General features: G+C 35.5%; 1 protein-coding gene across 2 annotated transcripts in view; it reads right to left on the bottom strand.

Annotated features, from left to right (window-relative positions):
* The window catches only part of RASA2 (RAS p21 protein activator 2), a 49,934-nt gene that overhangs the window by 17,911 nt on the left and 10,049 nt on the right, over window positions 1-21,974 (bottom strand). The window contains exons 4-9 of one of the 2 annotated variants that reach the window (XM_062582385.1): window positions 20,864-20,958; window positions 13,713-13,789; window positions 6,170-6,253; window positions 4,273-4,350; window positions 2,725-2,796; window positions 1,237-1,335 (exon numbers count right to left, since the gene is read on the bottom strand). In XM_062582385.1, coding sequence (XP_062438369.1) covers window positions 1,237-1,335; window positions 2,725-2,796; window positions 4,273-4,350; window positions 6,170-6,253; window positions 13,713-13,789; window positions 20,864-20,958 — 505 coding nt within the window. The remainder of the gene's footprint in view (window positions 1-1,236; window positions 1,336-2,724; window positions 2,797-4,272; window positions 4,351-6,169; window positions 6,254-13,712; window positions 13,790-20,863; window positions 20,959-21,974) is intronic. The other variant, XM_062582386.1, reaches the window with a different exon arrangement.

Below are 21,974 nucleotides of genomic sequence, written 5' to 3' on the forward strand. Positions count from 1 at the left end.
ATAGCTACAAAGTATATTAGCAGATACAAATCTCCATTCATGCTTCATGTCAACTGGACACGAGCCAGATACAATCAAAAGCTATATGAATACAACATGCTGGTAACAAATCCATGCTCACAAAACCTCTCTTAACAGGTTGCTGAGGCATGTCATTAAGTTAATATGGGCACAAGGCTTTTGATCAGCTCAGAATGTAGGCAGAACAAGCCTATGTTGGTCTGCCATAAACTGCATAAAAAGTTGAAGATGTTGACACAAACATTAAATGTGATCCATTATAAATACAACAACAAAACACAATGAAACACTAAGAATAGCAAATGGTGTTCAAGTTTTACATGTCTAAGACCCTTGGCACTGACTGAGTGGGTTTGTAGAGCACAGCCATAACTGTTTCTGGCTGAGACACACATTCCATTTAGTTCCTGTTTCTTCACTTCCTTCCTACTTGTTTTCTACATGGATATGTGATGGCTGTCCTTCCCTTCCTCCACTCTTGTCTGTACTAAAGGGTGCATCAAAAGTGTAATATTTTGCACATTTAAAGGCCTTTGAGTCCGTCTTGCTCATCATTTCTGCCACTAAGCAGCTGGGAAGGTAAAGGTGCTGGAGGTTGGCTCTTGCCTGTAAAATTTCAGAAAAGAGGTTGCTATGATGTTATAAGCAGAGGGTTTTCTTCCTAAATTCCCTTCATACCTTATCCTTCCAGCTTTTAAATGAGTATATCAGTTCTCTAGAAATGACATAGGTCTGGTTCCAGAAAAGACTCCCTTGCCTCTCCAAGAAAAAAGAAATGCTAGATGTGTGTGTGCGCACACACGTGTGTGTGCGCGTGCATTCACAAATACACTAAAATTCAGCTAGCTGACTGACACAGTTATACTCAGTGTGAGAGCTTGTTATTCTCTCTAATAGTTTTTTCCTCCTAACTTCCCTTTCTTCAGTATCTGCACTTTACTCTCAAACATATTAACTATTTTGTGTGCAGGGGTAAACTGGGGGAAGGGGAAAACTATACATACAGTCTGGCAAGGTTAATTCACGGAGCAGAAAAACCCACTAGGAAGATATTTTATGCTTTGTGCCTTACATGTACAGAATTCTAACCTTATCCAGATGAATGAGACTAGAATAGCTCACATGGAAAGTCATTTTTAATGAATAATAAAACATAGCCTTTATAAGGGAAGATAAACAAGATAGAATCAAGTTCACTTCTGAGCCATTTCTCACCATGCTTGAAAGGAATCATTTCTTAACACCTTCACAGGAACTTTAATTTCTCCTAGAAAGACATCTTGTACCAAATTTCCATTGTTCCATAGGTCAACCCTGAAAATAAGAACATCACTCAAGTAAGAACATTACCCCCAGAGACAAATCTTCAAGTTAACAGCAACTGTCTTACAACACTAACCAACATGCATGGAGGCAGGAAATGTTAGAAATCTCACTCCATTCTAATTAAATCAAGAGGGCTCAAACAAACAGCTTATTAACCAATAAAGACTAGATGAAGCAACAAACAATGAAAGTTAGAGTCACAGACCTCACATCAGTAGAAAAGTGATATTGGCAATATAAACATATTTTGAACAGTCTCTACCCCCAAAACTCTTCACTTCTTTGCAAGTAATTTAAGTCAAAATTTTAAGCAATATATTTACATATCTGCATCTTACTGCTAAAATGGGGCACACCGCAATCTACACCAACACATGCGCTTGTTTTTCCAAACAGCAGCTCATGTTTACAACCTTAGAAGGAATCACAGACTCCAAAGACATGCACTTTGTTTTCTTCTATCACTTCTTACCTCTCTGACATTTCTGACAGACAGCAGATGTTAAGAAGAACAAAAAAAATTAATACTAGATTTATTGGGGTATGACTGTTTTTCTAATTCTATTTACATCTATAATGAAATATGCAATTCTAATTAAGAAGTTTATGAAGCTAATTAAAAATTCACATACAAAGTTAGTTCTATAAAGGCTATTAAAATTAAACACTAAATTCTTCTTCTGATGGCTGTTGGAAAACACATGCTCATCCTGAAGATGTGTTGTCATTCTCCAGATTTAGTGTGCATGTATGCACACGTCAGAAAAGCTGAGTGTAGGGGCTCTCACTCTTAACTATGTACCACAGACAGACCTCCTCTAAGAGTGAAGGAGTGGTAAAAAAGACTACACAATGAAGTACTCTTTGCATGTACAAGGAAAAAAAATGTAAAATGAATGTGTTCTCCTAAATAGAAAGCCAAACTGTAAAAAGGTCATAAAAGAGGCCCTCTAAGAAGCAATGCCAAACCATAAATAAGCTAATAAAGGAAGCTTTTCTCTCTGTTTTTTGAAAACAGTCAACCATATTTTAAACTATAGACTAGAATCTGGTGTCATTCTTTGATACAAGTCCTATTGTCAATAATCTGCTCAACCTAATATATATGGACAGAACACCCTTGTGCCCGTTTCCTTGGAGGTTCAGGAAAAAAAATTTAGGCTGCTAGGTACACTACTGCTAGTTACTAAAAAAAAAAAAAGTAACTTCCATCTTCGGTAAGCAACACACTACAAAATTTGGATTTTCTAAGCTAGAAGGATCTTTTCTAAAAGTCTGACCATTAATTCTCTGGAATTAATTAAATAAAATGATTATTTATTACCTTGAAACATTATTAATGATACAATAAATCACTGTCTTATCTGCATAACCTACCTGACTTCCAATTTCTCAATATCTTCTTCTTCCACCTGAAACTGGGACTTTTTGGTATAACTGCTGGACCTAGTTACCTAGAAGTAAAATCTTCCTATTAACATACCTTTTACTGTCTTATTTAATAAGTCAACAAGATAAAGAAAACCAAATTTTTAACACTGTCAAATAGTTACTGTTTCTTTTCAAAGAAAAAAAAAAGTCTAGATCACCAAGCAAACTGCCTTCTGACACAAAGCAGGTGAAAAGCGGGATAAGAAGGCCTAATGGTGGAGACTGATGAGGGCTAAGTAAGATCTAAAGGAGCTATAATAGATCTATTAGAAATACAAGAAAAATTATGATATGAAACTGGCAAGAGTTTCCTTGGTTTCAGTATTAGCCCCAAGAAAGTATTAAAACTAGTCTTGAGATACTTAAGGAAAAAAGTCCACCGCTCTTGCCATAGTTACACCACAGTTGCACCCCCCCCTTTTTTTTTCCCATTTCTTGACTGACCGAATTGCTAGTTTAAGTCCTAAAAGCTACACGTCATAAAATTATTGGAATGTTTTTAATCACATTTTTATCCTAGTATTTTACTTCTCAACAAATCACTTCCAAAATCTTAAATATGGAAACTGAAACACTCTGTTCTCAATACTCTAAGTGTAGAACAATTTTTCACTGAAGTCACAGCAGGATCAGGAGCTATACAAATATAGTATAATGTAATACATTTGAGGTACGTGTAATATTTTTCTACTTCAACTCTCAGCTGAACAGTAGAGTAACATTTCATTTAATTTTGTAAATGCCAGTTTTCAGAGATTTTTTGACTCCTTTGTATCATTGTCAGTACAGCTGATTTTAGCTGGAAGTCCTACACCTTTTGTAGTGCAACAAAGCTGCACAAAAGAATGTTTAGATATCTCTAGTAGGCTTTCTACACTCTGAACTAAAATTCTTTGTCCAGTATAATGTTTTGTAGCAGAATATGAACCAAATTGTATATTAGCTTTTATTACAGAGACAAGTCAGGTGAGAATTTAAATCTATAACTTTGTTAAGGCAGGACACCTCAAGTAGAATAAAAAACAACAAAAAAAATTAACATGTTGTTTTAATCAAATCATAAAATTAGCCTTTAAGGAATAACTGCTCTACTGGTTTTTTAAGGAATTAAGTATTTCATTTAGCTGTATGCTCTTGAAAGCATTCAAATCAAATTCCACAGAATAGGTTCAACTTCTCTCAGAACTCCTCCTGATGGCAACAGACATTACATAAAGAGTGATTCAAGATAATGAATCTCTCTCACATACATGCTTATTAGGAAAAGTCATTTCTGCATGACAGCTGAAGGGGAATGCTATTGTCCAACAGTTCCCAGCACTTTATGTGTGTCCATTTGCTCCTATTTGAGGGGTTAGCTATGGCTCTTTGGTTATTAGAACAGAGCCTTCTGCATTAGGTACTGCCATGCAGCTTTCTTAAACAGTTGAAAGGTTGCATAAAACAGAAACACGCACAACATCACACAAGGTTAGAGCTATACATTGACAAAAGGTTACCTCAAAATAAAATGTTTCGTTAAACTGCGGATTGCTTGTTTTCTTCTTTACTTTGGTCTTCTTTTGGTCATTCCTGTTCCAATGTGGTAAAATTTTTACCATAGACAACTTAAACACACAATTATAAAGACATTCTATTGTCAACGGGGCCATGCATTTAAGTTAAAATAATTTTTGTCATTTTAGAGATCACTTCAATCAATGAGGAGAACATTAACATAAGACTTCACAAAATAGTTTGAAAAGTTAAAATTTCAAGTGCTGCATCTATTTAAATGTGCGTCCATCCAGCCTGAAGTTAATATTTCAGTTCACAAACAGACATAACAGACATATCAAGTAAAATATAACAGCAGTTTCTGAAGCACTTCAGATCTAAATCTGCAAACAATTTCTTAACCACTGCCTGCACATTTTGAGCAGAGTTTTCATGGTCTTGTTCAACTGCCAATTTCTATTTTTCCCATCCCTTTCTGGTGCGAGAATATCCAATAGTTCTTTATAGACAGAGGCTTAACACCAAGGCACCAAATGTTTTCTCTGGAAGAAATTGCAGCTATCACTAAATGCCAAACAGCATACAGACAAACTAAATAAACACTCCCCACTCCTCTTTATTTTACATAGATAGAACATGTTCAAAATTTAATACATTGAAAGAATAAATTCTTACTTAGCTATTAAAGGGCTTTCATAGTATAAAAGTAATTTATAAAAAGAAACAAGTATAAAATTGTAAGAAAAACAGATGACGGAAAGGAAAAAAAATGTATCCTGGACATCCACTAACTGTTTTCAGGAGGCATTAGCCATATAAATATTCCACTCATGGTTTATGAGTCATAAGTGAATGATACTGGAAAATCTTAACAAGGAGCTTCTCTCAGATTTGCACATACAATCCCACAGCAAGAAGATAAATTCTCATAACAGACCAACCTTCACCCAGTTCCTTTTGTATAACAGGATTCAAAGAGCAAATATGTGTCAATTTGCTTTCTTTAGCAATCAACATCATGCTTCCTAGGTATGATGACTGAATCCTCTTAAAAAGAAACATAAAAAAACCCACTAAACAAACTTCCCTACTACAGAGGAAAAGTGCCTCTTCCACTTCAGGGAAAATTCTGCCAAAGTCTTTAAAACACACAAGTTTACTAGAGAGGTTCTGCTACTGGGCTCAAAGAAGCAATTCTTCAGTAGCACCAGAAAAAGTGCTGATGGATTTATGTTTGAGGCTGAAAAAAAAAAATTAAACCTAACTTACTTCAGACGCTATTTGACAGTCAATGTGGGTGGGACATGGAATTTTCTCAAACAAAAAACTGCCCAACAATTATTCAGGATTACTGATCCAAAAAGGGAGGCAACATTTAAGCTATGGGGACTTTGAATTTGGCATCCTGGTGCTCCAACATTAGAAAGGTCTCAGGAGAACCTCCCCTCTCTTGCTTTCTCCCAATCCCTAAACATTTCCTGCAAAAAACTTGATGCATTAAAAAAACCAGGGAAAAGGAGGTAGTGAACGAGCAATTAACCACATTGTCCTATAGGTTAACTTGACAAAAATTAATGGAAGATATAAAAAAAATTCATTGCACAATCTGAGGAGTAAGAAGGAACTGAGTAACAAGTGGTCCTAGACTACTACAGGCTGTTCAAGCAGAACAAACACTCACAATCTTGAGAGTATGGTGGGGAAACAGAGTGAATGGTGACAACTGAGTACGTGATGTATGCAAAAGCATTTAAAGATTTGTTCTTCTGAAACAAAACCTCTATATTATTCAGAACCTCTATATTTTTAAGTTTTTTCTTAAAAACTATAGCCCTCTTTTCGTGTTCAAGATTACAACATTTTGGATTCATTCATTTTATACTAAAAATATTACCTGGAAGGACCCACAAGAGAGACTGTTGCATAAGGGTCACAGTTCTGTCCGTTTATAAGAGGCAACCCATGGCACTCCTTTATGCTAAAATGAAAAGAGAATCAGTATATCAGTGAATCAGCGTATTGGGGGGGGTGGGCGGGAGAAGACACACCAAAAGAATCCCTAACAATCCTATCCTTTAAGTGTGTCCTGCCATGTTACACACTGATAGATTTTGACCTAACATAATGAATGCACTGAACGTGGATCATGACTACAGATTCCTGGATGATAACATGATGTAATATTCAAGCATACAGTCAGGCTTAGGTAGCTCAGTGATAACAAGATTGTTGGAATCGTTTAGATGAAAAATATTCCAGTATCACAATCACAAAATGCAAGGTGAAATACGAAGTAAAATGATCCCCTAGGTCAGAAGGAACTATAAACTTCATTAGTTTTTAAATTTGATTTCTCAGAGATCTAAAATGCTATTGGACTTCATCCACAATGACATTATCTGAAACTGGAAGGCACTGAAAAGGATTTCATTTTTTTTTCCAGCTAAACAAGGTGCTAAGCTCAGTAAGTTGAGGAATGCAAAGTCGTATCCTGAAATCTTATTTAAAGATCCAAAACTGCTAGTGTATAGTCCTGGCATGCTTTGTTTCTCTCCATACTACCTTGCCACAGAAGAAGCACTAATTTACCTAGAAAACAGTATTTAAACATTATTTCCAAACTCTCTTCTCAATAGTGCATGAGTACACGAAAAGGGCTAAATTGTCCTTAAAAAAAAAAAATTACTGTTCTCTTCAACAACACACACAGTAAGTTGTAAACTGAGGATGAACAGGTACATAGACATACTTTTTACCACGCTTGGTGCAAAAGGAACATGACGGTTATAAAGTGCTCTGGGGCACAGAGATGGACTTTCTGGATCTTCTCTGAAGGCTTGCAATCTCTTTGAACCACCACAGCAACAACACAACAAGCAGCACAGTTGGGACAGTAAGCTGGTTAATCTTCAGGTGATACCCAAATATGAGAATTAAAACAGCTGGAACAATTTGTAAACTTTAGGCAGAACCTAGGCTTCCTAGTGAAGTGGTGTTCTAATACAGCCATGCACCCATCAGTATTTAAATCCAAAAGCATTTAGCAGATTGTGAATTTCTTACGCAAGTAAGACACAGACAAGATCTGAATGGTATTTTCCTGGGGTTTTTTGTTTGTTTGTTTGTTTTAAATAATCCATGGCAAGAACTTAACTAAATTGATGCAAATAAGCTTTGGTTGCCATAATTAACTAGTTTGAATAAAACCCTATGTCTGTATGACTTAAGGAGAAAACAGACTTTTCTGCTAAGTTCATAATCAAATACATTTTCTAAATGCTATGATTTGGAAGGATAAGTTGTACAGTAGTTTATAAAACTATTGAAAGTAAAGCAAGTTTAAGTAGTTACACAGCAGCAAGGTAACAGTAAGTTGGTATGTAAATACCTTCTCTACTGTAGGAAAACTACATTACAAGAACAACAAAAGGTTCTAAACTCAAACCACAAGCTGGGAAACAACAGATTTAACACTCCCGCGCTGCCTCAACTTTAACCTCTTTGCAATGTGCGCTATTATAAACCAGATACTATTTCCCCCCTCTAAAAAGTCCCCTTGTCTTCACCAGTTCAGGGAATATTTAGTGCTTAGCCACTGCACAATCATTTGGTATTTTTTCTTAGAGTTTTTAAGCATGTGGCCTAGAGTATTTTAGTAATTTTTGAACCTCAGAGAACCCTACAATGACTACAAACCCACGGAGTTAAAGGGGTATGTTTCATAAGCATTAATTGATTCCTCCTCTAACACATCCATGATATACAGGGGAGGTGTCAAATGTCTAGACTGCTCAGTCATTTCGGGCACCTAATTTGAGACACCCTATACTTGATTCTTTTCAGACTATCGAGCATTATGCAACATTAAACATACCAAGTATCTGCTGCTCAAAAATTCTCAGTTTCAGGTGTAAGTACCGAGTATACCTGTCAGTCAGCCTCAAACTGAATCTCATAGGAAATGAATAGCAGATGGACCAAGTCAAATCTGGTATTTTAACCAGGAGAACATAATCTCTCTTCCTACAGTCTCCTGTCTCATGTTCACCATGTTTCTAGATTTCTCTACCAAATAGACCTAGCTCCTACAGAAAACACCTTCTTTTAGGAAGTTTTTAATTCATTCCCTGATCTCTGTATGACGTACATACTCACAGATAAAAATCTTGTGAAAAACATGCACTCAATCATACCACCAAAAAATGATCACAATCCATTACTTTGGATTACACAAAAAGCTTGTTCTCCTGTCTTTTGATAGCTTGACTGCAATACAGACAAATCAAAGAAAAACTCGTTTATGATTTCCTGCAAGTTGAAAAACACTTCAGCAACCACATAACCCTGCAGCAGAACTAGAATCTCCAGATTCATCATTCAGACCTGTCACCTCAAGCTAATTTTGTACTACAGTTGGCCTCATTTGTAGGCAGTTCTAGCATTCCCTTTTCACCTCCAGCCCTAGTCCTAGTTTTGTTGTCAGCAATAAGTTCTAGCTATCCTACCCTGTTCCAATATCCCCCCAAAAGCCAATCAATGCCCAGACCACCTATCAAGTTTCAGTACCCTCAAAATTTTCCTTATCAGACTCAGCAAGTGCAAGAATTTGTTCCAAATTCATCCGACTTCCTCTCCTTCCAACTCTCAGTCTAAGCTAGCCAGTTGCAACCATCCCTTTGGGAACCACTACTGTCTAGAGTCAATTTGAAATGTGATTTAACAGTACAGCTAAGTCAACTTAGCTAACAAAATGCTGGTCATCCTCCTCCTCCTCTTAGCCATCTTGCACTCATCCCCTGTGATAATTCTGCTTGCTTATCTTACAGAAAACTATTCAGGTTTTGAGCCAGTTTTCAGTCAATGCGGTAATTAGAATGAACCTAGCCATGCAAAGATCTTACCAATTCCACAAAAAGTGCAAGGAAAGTGGCAGGAGCAGAAAGCCATTTAATCAACCCAGCAGTATCAAACTGGATCCTTACTCCCTCAAGACTTCATACAGAAGACTGAAATCTTGGCACATATATTTAAGCTACTAAACAAAGCCTTTAGTAAAACGCATAACAAATTTTGAAGACATATGAGGTGGCTCAATTAGGGTAGACTTAAATAGAAAGGCACAACTTCATGAAGCTTTTAAGTTATCAAATCTCAAGGGATTTGCTGCCCCAAAGAATCAGATACCAAGGTGCCAGAATTGCAATTTTCTAGAGTAAAAATATTTTTTAAAAAACCTGACTAATTAAAAATGAAAGTAACACTAAATACACATTCCTATTCTGACAACTGTATTAAATACATTTCAGTATATGGTAGGCATTTCAGCCTTGAGACACACTTTTGTCTGTCTAGAGTGTCACAAGCAATTTTTATTTAGAAGGCAGAAACTCCTAGAGTTAGCAGAAGTAGACAGGAACATAAAAGCCTTTAATTTTATCTTTTAGTTTACTACATCTTTATGTAAAGTCTAAGCAACAAGGACTTTTGCTCTTTTCTCAAACTACTGATCAGTTGCAGCTCATGGTTTAAAGACAGACCTTTTCAGACCACATTCATTCTTGCTTCACATTTCAATAGTTTGGTCTGTAAAAGGAGTTTCACACAGGAAATATGAGCCTTTCATACACAAACTGGCATATATACAGTTTGTGCAATGGAAACAAGTCCTTAAAAAAACAAGTTCTTAAAAAGACACAGCTCTCAGTAAAACCCTCCCAGTAATGACTGATGGGCTCTATCTCCACCATTCCAATCAACTGAAGCCCTCCAGCTACCATAACTAAGCAGCTGTAGCCACTAGGCTTTGCAGAGTTCATAAAAAATTGTTATATTCTCTATAATGACTTCATGGAAGCAGATTTAATATATTAAGAAGGACCTACATGGCTGATTTCAGTCAGATACAGTAACAAACTGACAGTTCTGTTTAAGTGGGTATACAGTACAATTTACTTAGATCATGCAAAAGCAAAAAAGCAGAATCTAGCTGTAATAAGCTATTTCTGGCCTTTCAACAGTATTAATATTGTAAATGCATAAAACTGTTTATTTTAGATTTAGAGCCATGCTACACACAGAGAAGGCAAGCACTACCATCCAATAGCCTAATTTGGCAAAAAAGCGTTCAAGTATCATCAGTTTCTGCAGCAGCAAATATGCAAATAATGGTCATGCAAACTTGTTTTATTTTACAGTCTCCCAGAAAGGAGAGCAGCAAGCATGTATTTTTGAAAAGTGTTACTATACATGCCATTGTGGTTTTGAAAAAAAGAGCCTGCATTGAGTCAGCAGTTAATCTGTTGCAGTATCTTTTTTCCTCTCCTCATTCACACATTTAAAAAGGAAATGAGTAGTGTAAGAGACAAAACAAAATTAATTCAGAAGTGGTCTGTGGGTGTATCTGCACGAAATTTAACAGTAAGTTTTCAATTAATACAAAAATTGTGCAACAAACCAGAGTTTAGCCCACCCTAGGTTTTCCCCAAGATAGCCTTTCCACTTCTATTTCCAAACAAACAAACAACAACAAAAAAACATGGGGGAGAGGTCTTTACTGATAAACAATTTTAAGTGTTAGTTTGACTTCTCCAGGGAGTGCTGCATTTCAAAAACTTGCTCTGATAAAGGGAATACACCACATTTAGGTTCAGTCAAAATTTTCCAGCAAGGACTAAAACGTGTTTGCTTTAGGTTTCTAAATACAGATCAACCACCCGATTTTTCAAATGTTTATACAACTTCAAAGCTATAACTGGTTTCCAAAGGTGTCCCCTTAAGGAATCCCTCCCCTCCCCCTCTTTATTTCCCTGGCTTCATCAAGACCAAATCATTAACCTGTGGTACATCTTGTCCAAGACTGCTTTTTTTTCAGTTTGATTTAAAAAAAAGGAAACGTCCAGTAGGGTTTTTTGCTTGTTTTTTTACTACTATTCACAGCTTTTCTGGTATTAACATAGGAAGGACAAATATTAGTATCTCTGACTAAAACTTACTTCCCTTACACAAAGTCATGTAAGACAGTCCAAATAAGAATCTAAGTTAAACACTAAGAAAGCAAAAAAAGAAAAAGAAAAAAGAAAAATGTGAAGAATCTCATTCGGGATCTTTTTATATGAGAACTGACCATCCCTTCCCCAGATACAACGGCACCTGTCTTTCTAAAGTCACATTCTCCTTTCCCAATCACTTCTTGTTTGGAAAAGTAGGTATTGCTACCTATAATAACATGAGAAACGATACCTTCCTCTCTTCAGCATTAGCCTTGAGAGGATAAATCCTAAACTCTGTTAAGAGCTACTTCGTACTGTAACCACCTTCAGTTCTTAACTCAATTCTCATCATAAAACCCATCCAGAAGGCAAGAAAAGAGCTTCCACAAGCATGTCAACATAACCATAAAAAGAACCATCAAGCTTCTAGTCAGGTCTAATCTTACAAACTTGGTTCAGCCATAAATAAAAGTTAACTGGAGACCCCAGACAATGCTGCAGAATCATAGCCTACGAACAACTTTGTTATCTGTGTGCTTAATATGATCTTTAACCTTGTGCTGTGAAAGTTACAGCTACTATTTTTCATCTTTGTAGAACTTAGGCACTCTCAAGGGATGCACCCTGAAAATCCATCAGAAACTTATATAGGCATGGAAGTCAGCAAAAGCACCTCAAATTCTCTTACTCTACAAAAATATGTCTCTTTAAAGTTTAGAAAGTTTCCCGTTTCATTACATTGAAAGATCGTTAATTTGAACGGGAAGTAAAACATGGTTCTGAAAGGCAAGTATTAAAGTATTACAATCCCTATTTTAAGGCTTTTTCTTTTTTCTCCTGCTTGTGCCAATACTTATTCAGAGTTTTGAACAGACTGAGAAGAAGTGGGGAGATAAATGTATGTACACGTCCATTCTGTCTCTCTCTCTCTTTTTTTTTTTTTTTTTAAAAAAAAAAAACTCAACCACAGATCTGCTACTTGCTATCTTTCGGCTTTGCTGTAGGACTTACTAATACAGTAGCTTCTCAGGACCTAGTGATTGGCCAAAGATAGCAACGAAGGCAGCACTACTAACTGCCTTGTGGAAACAGGCAGATACCCCCCAAACACACACACACACACACACACACACACACACACACACACACACAGCTTTCCATTGAGGAAAACAGATGCAAGTGTCTTCAACTTCCTCACAGCCCCTTAAAATCAAAAGGGTCTCAAAATGCTGCCACATCTATTTTTATAACAAATTTCTTTCTGGATAAAGCTTTATTTCTCATATTCTCGCATGTTCATCCAAAATACGTTTATGTATGATGCATCTCATTTACAGGCTTCATTATTTCAAGACTATGAGCAAGTCTGCTAATGTACTAATAAGCATCGAGCCTTGGTTTAAGGAACTTTTGCTCATTTCACAATCGCAGATGAGGACAGAAGCACTGATGTAATACTGCAGTGTTTAACGCACAATCTTCTTCCACGTGTCACTCGGTGGGTGCGTACAGCAACCACGAGAGAACCCTAGCTTCCTTTTGATCATTTATCTCCGTCATAAAGAGATCCTAAAAGAGGGCACAGTGAGTAAACCACTTCCCACTCAAAACTGCAATTTGCAATAATAACTTTCTAAAGCAATTTTTCTTTACTATATCAAAATCAAACATGATTTAAACATGAAAAATTAATATAAACTACACTAAAGTGCATGGATACATAAAAAAAAATATAAATAAAATTAATATCCACAAAAAAATAAGTTGGAAATATTAAACAAGTTATAAAGCTCCAGTCAGCTTCTGGTGGTGAATGGTCTAACATCTTTACACTCTGGAGTCAAAATTAAGTTTGGTAGTAGGAAGTCCTTGAGTTGTTGCTAAGAAATTTTACTAAAACATGGCAATGCTATGCTCCTCCAAAATGCACTGCCTGTATTTTATTTTTTCATAGACAGTCCTTGCCATAGTAAACCATGAGAAAGTCATTCTGAAGCAAAAGCAGACCTTCACATTTTAAAATAAAATGTTACTACTGGAAAAGTTTCAGAAGGTTCCCATGAAAACCAGCAACAGCTCAGTTCTATCAGTAGCAACAGCACTGCAATTTCTAGCTGTTAGCTAGAATCGGCATTCCTAACTTGCTCACCCAGACTCATTTCAATTGGGCTTAAAAGGCACTGATACCAAATAGTCATGCTGAGTCCTAATAAAAGCAAGTACTTTGGGAACTAGAGATAAGCAGTTGCTAAAAATTTCTGCAGAATGTTCCCTAAGCATATACCTATTCCCTCGACTAAGGCAACCTCCCCCCTCCCAAAACAAACACTTGCCCCACATACATCATATAAGAAGAAAAACGTTACTGGTACCAGGCTGTGCAGACATTCAAAATTAAAAGAGACCAATTATATCACTCAAAATTGAAGAATGGATATATTTTCTTACTGTACTACTAGCTGCTGGCACACAGATCCGTTATCTGTTATCAGTTCATTCAGTTTTAATTCAAGGTGAACTTTCCCCTGGAAAAAAATACAAATATTTAAAAGCCTTTATTTTAAAAGTAGTGATTAAGACAATACAGTTTATAGTTTAAAAAAAAAAAAAAAAAAAAAAAAAAAAAACTTTTAAGGTAATTCCAATACATCCACTTCAAGCAGATACTTAAAGTATGTATCCTGCAAGTACCGTATGTAGAGAGATAATGACTAAGAGATGCATCATCATCCTAAACTGCAGGCAGCGCATGAATTGGTCAAGCCTCTAGAGATCCAACACATGCCAAAAAAATAAAGTATTTCTTTCCAGCATGAAAAAGTACAAAGAGTAAAACTTCTCAAACTTTTTGTCCTGAGTGTTGGAAGAACACATGAATAAATGAAGAGTGAGTCCAGAAGAGTATGTCCTAACACGAACTTGGAATCTCACAGCAATTATATACATAAAAGAAGTAGAATAGCACAGGATAGTCATAACCAATAACCTTTAACATACAGCTGTAAAACCCTGCCCATTCCACCAGACTGAACACCCTTCAGAAATCTTATCCCAGTGCAGCTTTTAACTGTCTCATGAAATCTGCTGATGCCTTGGTGGAACAGAAAATACAACCAAATGAGATGAAAAGGTGATAAAAATATCCAAACCCAGACTTCTCCTCCTTCTCTTTTTCTGAGGTGGTAGGATGGTGTCTGGTTTTACTAAGATGTATTAGAAACAAGAATCCATAAGTTACAGCATGGATTAAGCTTGGAAATCAGCAAGGGCAAGTCTACTTTACCCTCTCAATAAAAACTGCAAAAACTCCAAGCCGTGCCATGCACCCTTCTTGGGATGTCCAAAGCTTTGTACTACAACCTTGCTCCAAACATCTTCCTAAACAACACTCCAACTCCTTTCCAGTCCTGACTGTTTGTACTGGCTTTCACATCAAATTTAGGAGACACTGATGCTGATAAAGACTAAAGAGTTGGTTGGAGGGATGAGTCACCATCTCCGCACAGACTCCTGCGTTTCCACAACTATGCAAAGAGAGAAAACAGCCTCATTGGCTCGTGCTGGTTAACTGAAATAGTTCAGACTTAAGACTTAATTTTTACAACTGCATTACCTGTATTCACAAAGTCTACTAGCCACAAACCAATGGAAGCTGGGAAAATTCTGGGCAATGATTGCTGTATGATTCCCTAATCCTTAAACTCTTCTCTACAGATCCTTTATAAGCAACTGTCAAGAGACACACCACCAGGCGAGACAGACCTTCACTCTAACATGTACTGCTATTCTTAATAGATTTGTGTAGTTGCTAAATGAAACATCTGATGACACTGGTCTGTTTGAGGTTAGGATTCTTCTTCAGCCGAATAAGAAACAGGACAACTTAGGGAAGGGATCTGAAAGGCAACTTTTAAGTGTTACAAAGGGAACAAGCAACAATTTGAACTACAGTTTTGCTGCTACAACTCTAAAATGGCAATAAAATCCTTACCTGACCTTGTGCACGTTTCTAAAACATTAATGTTTTGACGTAAAACTGAAATGTTTTTATGGTAAATCCCCTGGGGCAAGGGTTGTATTTTTCTCTCTGTACGTCATATGGGAGGAGACCTGAAGTTTCTTTTTTTTTTAAGGAAGTTTTAAATGTAACTATTTCAGGGTGCCTGCCAAGTGTTTTGCAAACTGTTATTACATGCAATGGAACACAGGTACACTAAGAAAGTATTTGTCAAGCAGAGAAACTCTATTACAAAAATAGATTTACATGCTAAAAACAGGATATTGAGAAGGAAGCCAACAGCCTTACAAGGCAAAGTTCTTGAATGACAAATGAAGAGACAGTATTAGCAGTATTTACTGTAATAGTTGGCTTTACTACTTTAAGTAAACAGACCTTGTGAATGGCCTAAACACGCCTTTCTTTGCTCTTAAAAAAAAAAAACAAACAAACAAAAAAAAAACACTAAAAGACCAAAAAAACACCCAAAGCCCACAAGTCATGTATTCTTTTGCAGTGGTCAGTACAATAGAAAGTTTACTGATGTTATCTATACCTATATTTTGTCCAAAACTCATCACCATAATGGATACAACAAAATGGCTGCATCGAAGTGAGTATTTCCCTGACAAATATGGACAGTTTTACGCAGATCATTGTTTTATTTGTTGAGAACAGTGTGATGGTTTCCTAAAGCAGCTGATATGCTGATATCACACCTTTGAAAGAAGTATGCAGCTTGGTTTTAAATGTGGTTGTACAGGTCAGTTCTAGACCAAAACATCAAGAAAAATCAGTCATTCTTATAGGACAAATAAGAACAACTCTTTATGTGAATGCGTTTTTGTAGATCTGTTATCTCAAAGCAGTTCACAAAGCCAAGTAGGTACCATTTTTAATTTATAAATGGATTTACAATTATCTTGCCCAATACTGACAAGAGGGAGACAAAGCTGCTGATTCTGTGGATGAGATTCACACGCAGGTTACCAGAAAAGTCAAAAAATAAAGTGCCCAAATCACTAACCTAAATGTCAGAATCACAAAAACAATTTAGCCTCTTTTTTATATATATATATATATATATATATATATATATACACATATATACATATATATATACACACACACACACACACACACACATATATATATAATTGCTACTGCATTTAAACACATTACTTTACGAGTGTTCTTTTTTTTTTACATCCTCACATTTTCAATGTTCGGATCATTTCCACATTGTGAAATGTTGCAAATACCTATACTAAGTAAAAGGCTTCTAAAATTCATAAGTGGAAACCAGACTGGCAACTATTTTAAATATTTACCCCTATAGGCACTTATATACTGTGTCTATGTTCTGAATATATACTGTGCCCAATGTTCTACGGTTGCAAGTATACCACAAAGTAACTTTTGACAGTATTAGTTTTCTTCATAAAACCTTCTCTCCTTCATATTCAAGAGGAGATGCACAAATTGCTTGAAAGGTGGTGTATGTTCGGGAAGGTTATTTTGGGGTCAAGTGTATGTGTATGGGAGGAGGTGTTACACAGAGTTAAAATACTAACAGTTATTCTCCAATTCCTCAGCAACCAAAATGCTAAATTACAGTGTTTCTGCTAGACTGTCTGTCCTATTTCCACCTCCCCCAACTCAAATCAAAACATATCACAACTGAATTACTGGATTTTAGTAACCTGAAGGATGCTCTTTAATATATATCATACCACGTTAACACTTAAATATAAGAAAAAAAAAAAAAACTAAGTCAAAACCTAGAGAATTTGCATACCAAAAGCCCCAAACCTACTAAAATAATTCAGGTTATCTACTTAGAAGCACCTCAGGTAAACTTTGTAGCATACGAAAGTAAAACTGGGGTTCCAGAACACTCCATAAATTATATAATATTCCTACCTTTAATATGGCACACAACAGTTAATTATGTGTACTTACTGCAAAGACTCTATACATACCAGAGACAGAGAAGTTTTCTTAGCTTTCATCAGCCTTTTCCAGCTTCCTATTCTAAGTTAGAGGAAGCATACAGCATATTTTACTGTCTCCCACACCTAGCTCCTAGCACAAAGGAATGGCCTACAATTTCATACTGTTAGGAGAATAAGGTCAACCTGGATCTTATTGCAAGGTTTACTCTATACCAGATCTTTCTTTCCTAGGACTACAGATCCGGACTGTTTGAATCTACAAACTGGCCTGAGGTTCACTCTCTATCTTTCCGAACAAACTTAGGCATTTGACATGAACACCAGGTGAATCTATCCTATCAGAAGTACATCATTTAAATAATGTAAACCTTATCAATTTTAACGAAGAAGAATGTCACTTTCAAAATCTTCAAAGTGCATAAAAGATTTCTCCTCAATATATTTCACAAATGTAGATCAAATCTCTACAAAATATTTTTTTCCATGAGTAGCACAATGGACTATGTTTAACAACATGATCTCATTTCAAATTAATTAAATGAAGATTATAAAAAAGACAAATGCAATCCTAACAACTTTATTAGCATGCTAAGGCTATCTTCATTTTATAAAAAAAATCTCAAAGTTTTTTTTTTTTTTTAAAAAAAAAAAACAAGTTTGTACCAGCTGCAATTAAATACTGTGTTCCACTCAACTTTCCAAACACTATTTTATTTGCTTACTATTCCCTCATTCACACCCACTTTTCAAGAACTAGTGGACAGAGGAGAAAGTTTAAGAAGGCAGCATGAATGACTCTCCATTCTCAATATTGTAGCCAGAAAAAAAAAAAAAAAAAAAAAAAAAAAAAAGCAACATCCCTCTCCTAAAAACAAAGCAAAAAAGCCCTCTATAGAATAGATGCTTACTAAGAGTCAAAGCCAAATAATTTTTAGACACTCCTCCCATTGCTGGGGAAAGCCTCCTCCTTCTCCCCTGGAGTCCCTTCACTCCTTCCTTTTTAAAATGGATAAAAGAGTAAGTTCTAGCTTGATATTAACTTACATTCCTTTTTAAAAACAAAGATCTGATCTACTGAGTTTTTACACTGGCATAATTACATCAGATGCAATTTTATCTTATCAATACAGTTATTAAAATACAAAGATACTTATACATCAATTTAACATACTTGAACCACAGTATTTGGTTCAAGTATTTCAATATGACAGTTTAATCAACATAACTGACACACCTTTATGCATCAGCAAAAGCAGTGTACTATACATGGCAAATCAAATTCTCTAAATAAGATTGGTTAAAACCAGAAAGCCAGCTAGTAATAACACGAACTCATAAAACAGTATCTTTGTGTTATCTCTATTTTGGAAAGGGTAGAAAACAAAGAATAAAAAACAGAGAGAAGAAAAGTAATTTTACAAATCCAAGTTAACTTCAAGACAGATGTTTATTGTTTTTTGTAATCATTTTATGCTAGGCTAAACCAAAACCTTGCATTAACTTAGGCACAGAGTGCCTCTAACTTTACCTTCACTTCAGATTATCAATATTAATACAGAGCTGTGGAACTAGAATGTAAGATGCTAGGTATACAGCTTTTCCATCAGCAGTAGTACATTGTGCTTTTTACCCTAGAGAAGTCCTAAATTTATAATAGCTAACATGGTTTTAGGAAATGACTGCTCTGTTCGTTTCTTCCCACTCCTTCCCATTTTTTCATTTAAAAAGAATCAGCAAATAATTCCAGGAAAAAAGATGTTGCATTCAATACACTTTTAAGTCTTTCTAGAAACTGTCTAGATTTGTTCATTAATGAACTCAAAATCTCTTATGATGCTACTTCTATTTGACCTACAAAGGTATAGCCTACAGTTTCCCATAGAGACGATGAGAATTGCTGGAAGTGTAAAGAAAAACAAACAAAAAAAAAAACCTTAAGAAAAATCCAAGATAAACTTATTAGAAGAAATATACCAGCCAGTGCCAAAGCACTTTATGACTCAGTCTGGATTTTGTATATCTGCAAGTCGTATACCACAATATTCCACTTATTCATTGCAAAATGAATATGCATTTCTACCACTAAGGTATCTGAAATATAAGTAACTCTTTAGAGCAAAACTTGCTTGTATGTAAAATAGATTTCTGGTAAACACAGAGCACAGCATTCTTGGAGGAAATAGTTTTTCTTTAAAAGAAACTGCAACATATCCTGCACATAGCCAGGGAATACAAAATACTTCAAAGCCACCCCTGTACCCATCATAAGGAAAAGACCCATGTGGAGGAAACTAGAAAAAAAAATAGTTAACGAAGTGTTTAGCCCTGTAGGGAGCACAGTGTATTTGAAAACTACTTTCCTGTTTCAAACCACTACTTAGCTTTTTAAACATCTGTACACTTTTTCTATGAAATTAAGTCTGCTATTTTTAGCCTTACTGGAACAATTCTGCAAGTCTAAGTGTCAGTACACTACGGCACTTTTGAACCAAGTAGTAGACTTGAGCCAAATTTAGCAGATAGCAACAGAGCAATTTCTGAGACCTATTCCTACTAATTTCCATGGGAAAAGGAGGCAGAACAGAGGAGAGACATGTGCAAATGGAAATGAAATGAAAACGAAAAAATTCCTAACTCTAAGGAAAGATTATCATGAGGAGTTCACACCTTAGGGGCAAAGTGTCATTTTTTCCTGGAAAAGCCATGCAGAAGCATGTTTGACCTACTCCAGCCATAGGAAAGTATCAAGAAGAGCTTACATTCAACTGCGAGCTACAATGCCATGGAAAATTAAAAATTTTATTTCCAAAACATAGAAAACTATCCAATTATATGAAAGACTTTAATTGAATTTTCACAAGCCTAGTCTTACTCATAGTAAGAGAACAAAATGCATGGTTTTTTCTAATGAATGAGGAAAAAAATGATAGTACACATGACAATACTTAGCTCAAAGCAGAAATCACATTTCAGCTTATATTTTAAAAAGATTTTCTAGAATATTCAGTACAATTAGATGGTGTAATTGGAAGAAGAATGAGACAACTCTGATTTTCAACAGATAAGAAAAAGCGATAACAGTTCGGATATTGTTTTGTACACCCCAACAGTGGAATTCTAAGCTTACAGCACACAGTTGGTTAATTCTGCCTAAACATTCACCTTTTATAAAAGTAGGTATGATTCCCTCCTACCTAGGAATTTCAAAAGTAAAATACAAACATTGCCAAGTCTAAGACTCTGCACCAAATAACTCCAGTTTTGAACACTTCAATATATCATATTATATGATCAAATTTCAGATGATAACACTGACACTGATTAAAACAAGATTCAGTAGTTTCCCAAATTCTTCACTCATCTCAAGTACATAGATCCTCTTGCTCCAAAGACTTTAAATACAATATCATACTGGTAAACATCTCCCAGACAGTTGTTTCAAGTATTTTATCAGTTTTGAAATTAGCATAAGCAACAATACAGCTAGTTTAGAAGTGCAGAATATGCATTATTCTTTAATCAGGCTGAAAGACAATTGACTCACAAGTTAAAACAGCAGCTCACTTCTACCCGCTGCAGTTCAGTATGAAGTTTTACCATTACACAGAGTTAATTTTAAAACTTAAATGTGCAGTTCTAATACTTACCTGAACCTCTGAATTAGAATCAATAGGTTGAAGCAAAAACCAGTTCTCTTTGCCTGTGTAGTTGCATAAATCTTCTTTCTTGATTGAAACCTTTCCTAGGGGCAGGGAGAAAGGAAAGGTGAGGGCATAAATACCACATTTATGTGAATACGTCAAATAGTTTAAGAGATCTGAAGTCTTGACTTTTTTTTTTTTCCTTTCCCTCTCCATCTTTTTAAAGCTAGTGATGTTATATGAAAAGCTCATGGAATGAGGAAACTAGGAACATGGAACAGAAGTAAAACAGCAAAAGAGCTTATATAGAGACAAATTAAGCTAATTAATATGTGTTATCTTTGCTATCACTAATAAGACTAGGTAAAATAAGAATGCACTTGTGGCTGTAAGAAAGATAACATAATAAAGCTTTAAGAGAACAGTAACGGTGTCGAAGAACTTTTAAATAGGAAATTGAAGGTAAACGCCTTTTGCTCTTCTGATTGCTATTTGGAAAGCTGTTATTATACCAAATTATCTGGCATCCTGGTGCAAATTATTTCCTTCCTCAATTCACATAATGTGAGGCCTACTTCCATAGTACACTGCTAGCTAGAGCTTTTATAGAAACTATATCAAAATAGCAGCTGCAATAGGGCAATTACGCACTTAAAGAAATTCCACCTCTAATTTTTTTAAAAAGCTACATAAAGCATTTTGCCGTGACTTGTTAGTTATCAGATTTACAGGTTGCACTGGCAGAGATAAAAAGCAATACAAATAATTAAGAATTCTTCTAAAATTGCAAAATCAATTCCTTCTGTACAGATTTACCAGTAGCAATAATTACTTAAATATTCTATTGGAACAGAAGGGAAGAAAAAAACCCAATGACAATAAAAATATATTCAATAAGACCATAAAGTGTTCTATTATCCTAAAAAATGAGTATTTGGAATATAACAGATTAATATATTAAACACAAGAAAAAATTCTGCTTCCCAAACATTAAAGGAATATTTAGGTTTAGGTGCACTATTCACCTTTCTGAAGTGGGCATCAGTTTAATTATTATATTCATTAAACTACAGATAGCGATACTGAAAAATAACCACATATTTTTTGAATCATGCAA

This window comes from Rhea pennata, chromosome 9 (assembly GCF_028389875.1).
Source record: "Rhea pennata isolate bPtePen1 chromosome 9, bPtePen1.pri, whole genome shotgun sequence".
NCBI classification, from domain to species: Eukaryota; Metazoa; Chordata; class Aves; order Rheiformes; family Rheidae; genus Rhea; species Rhea pennata.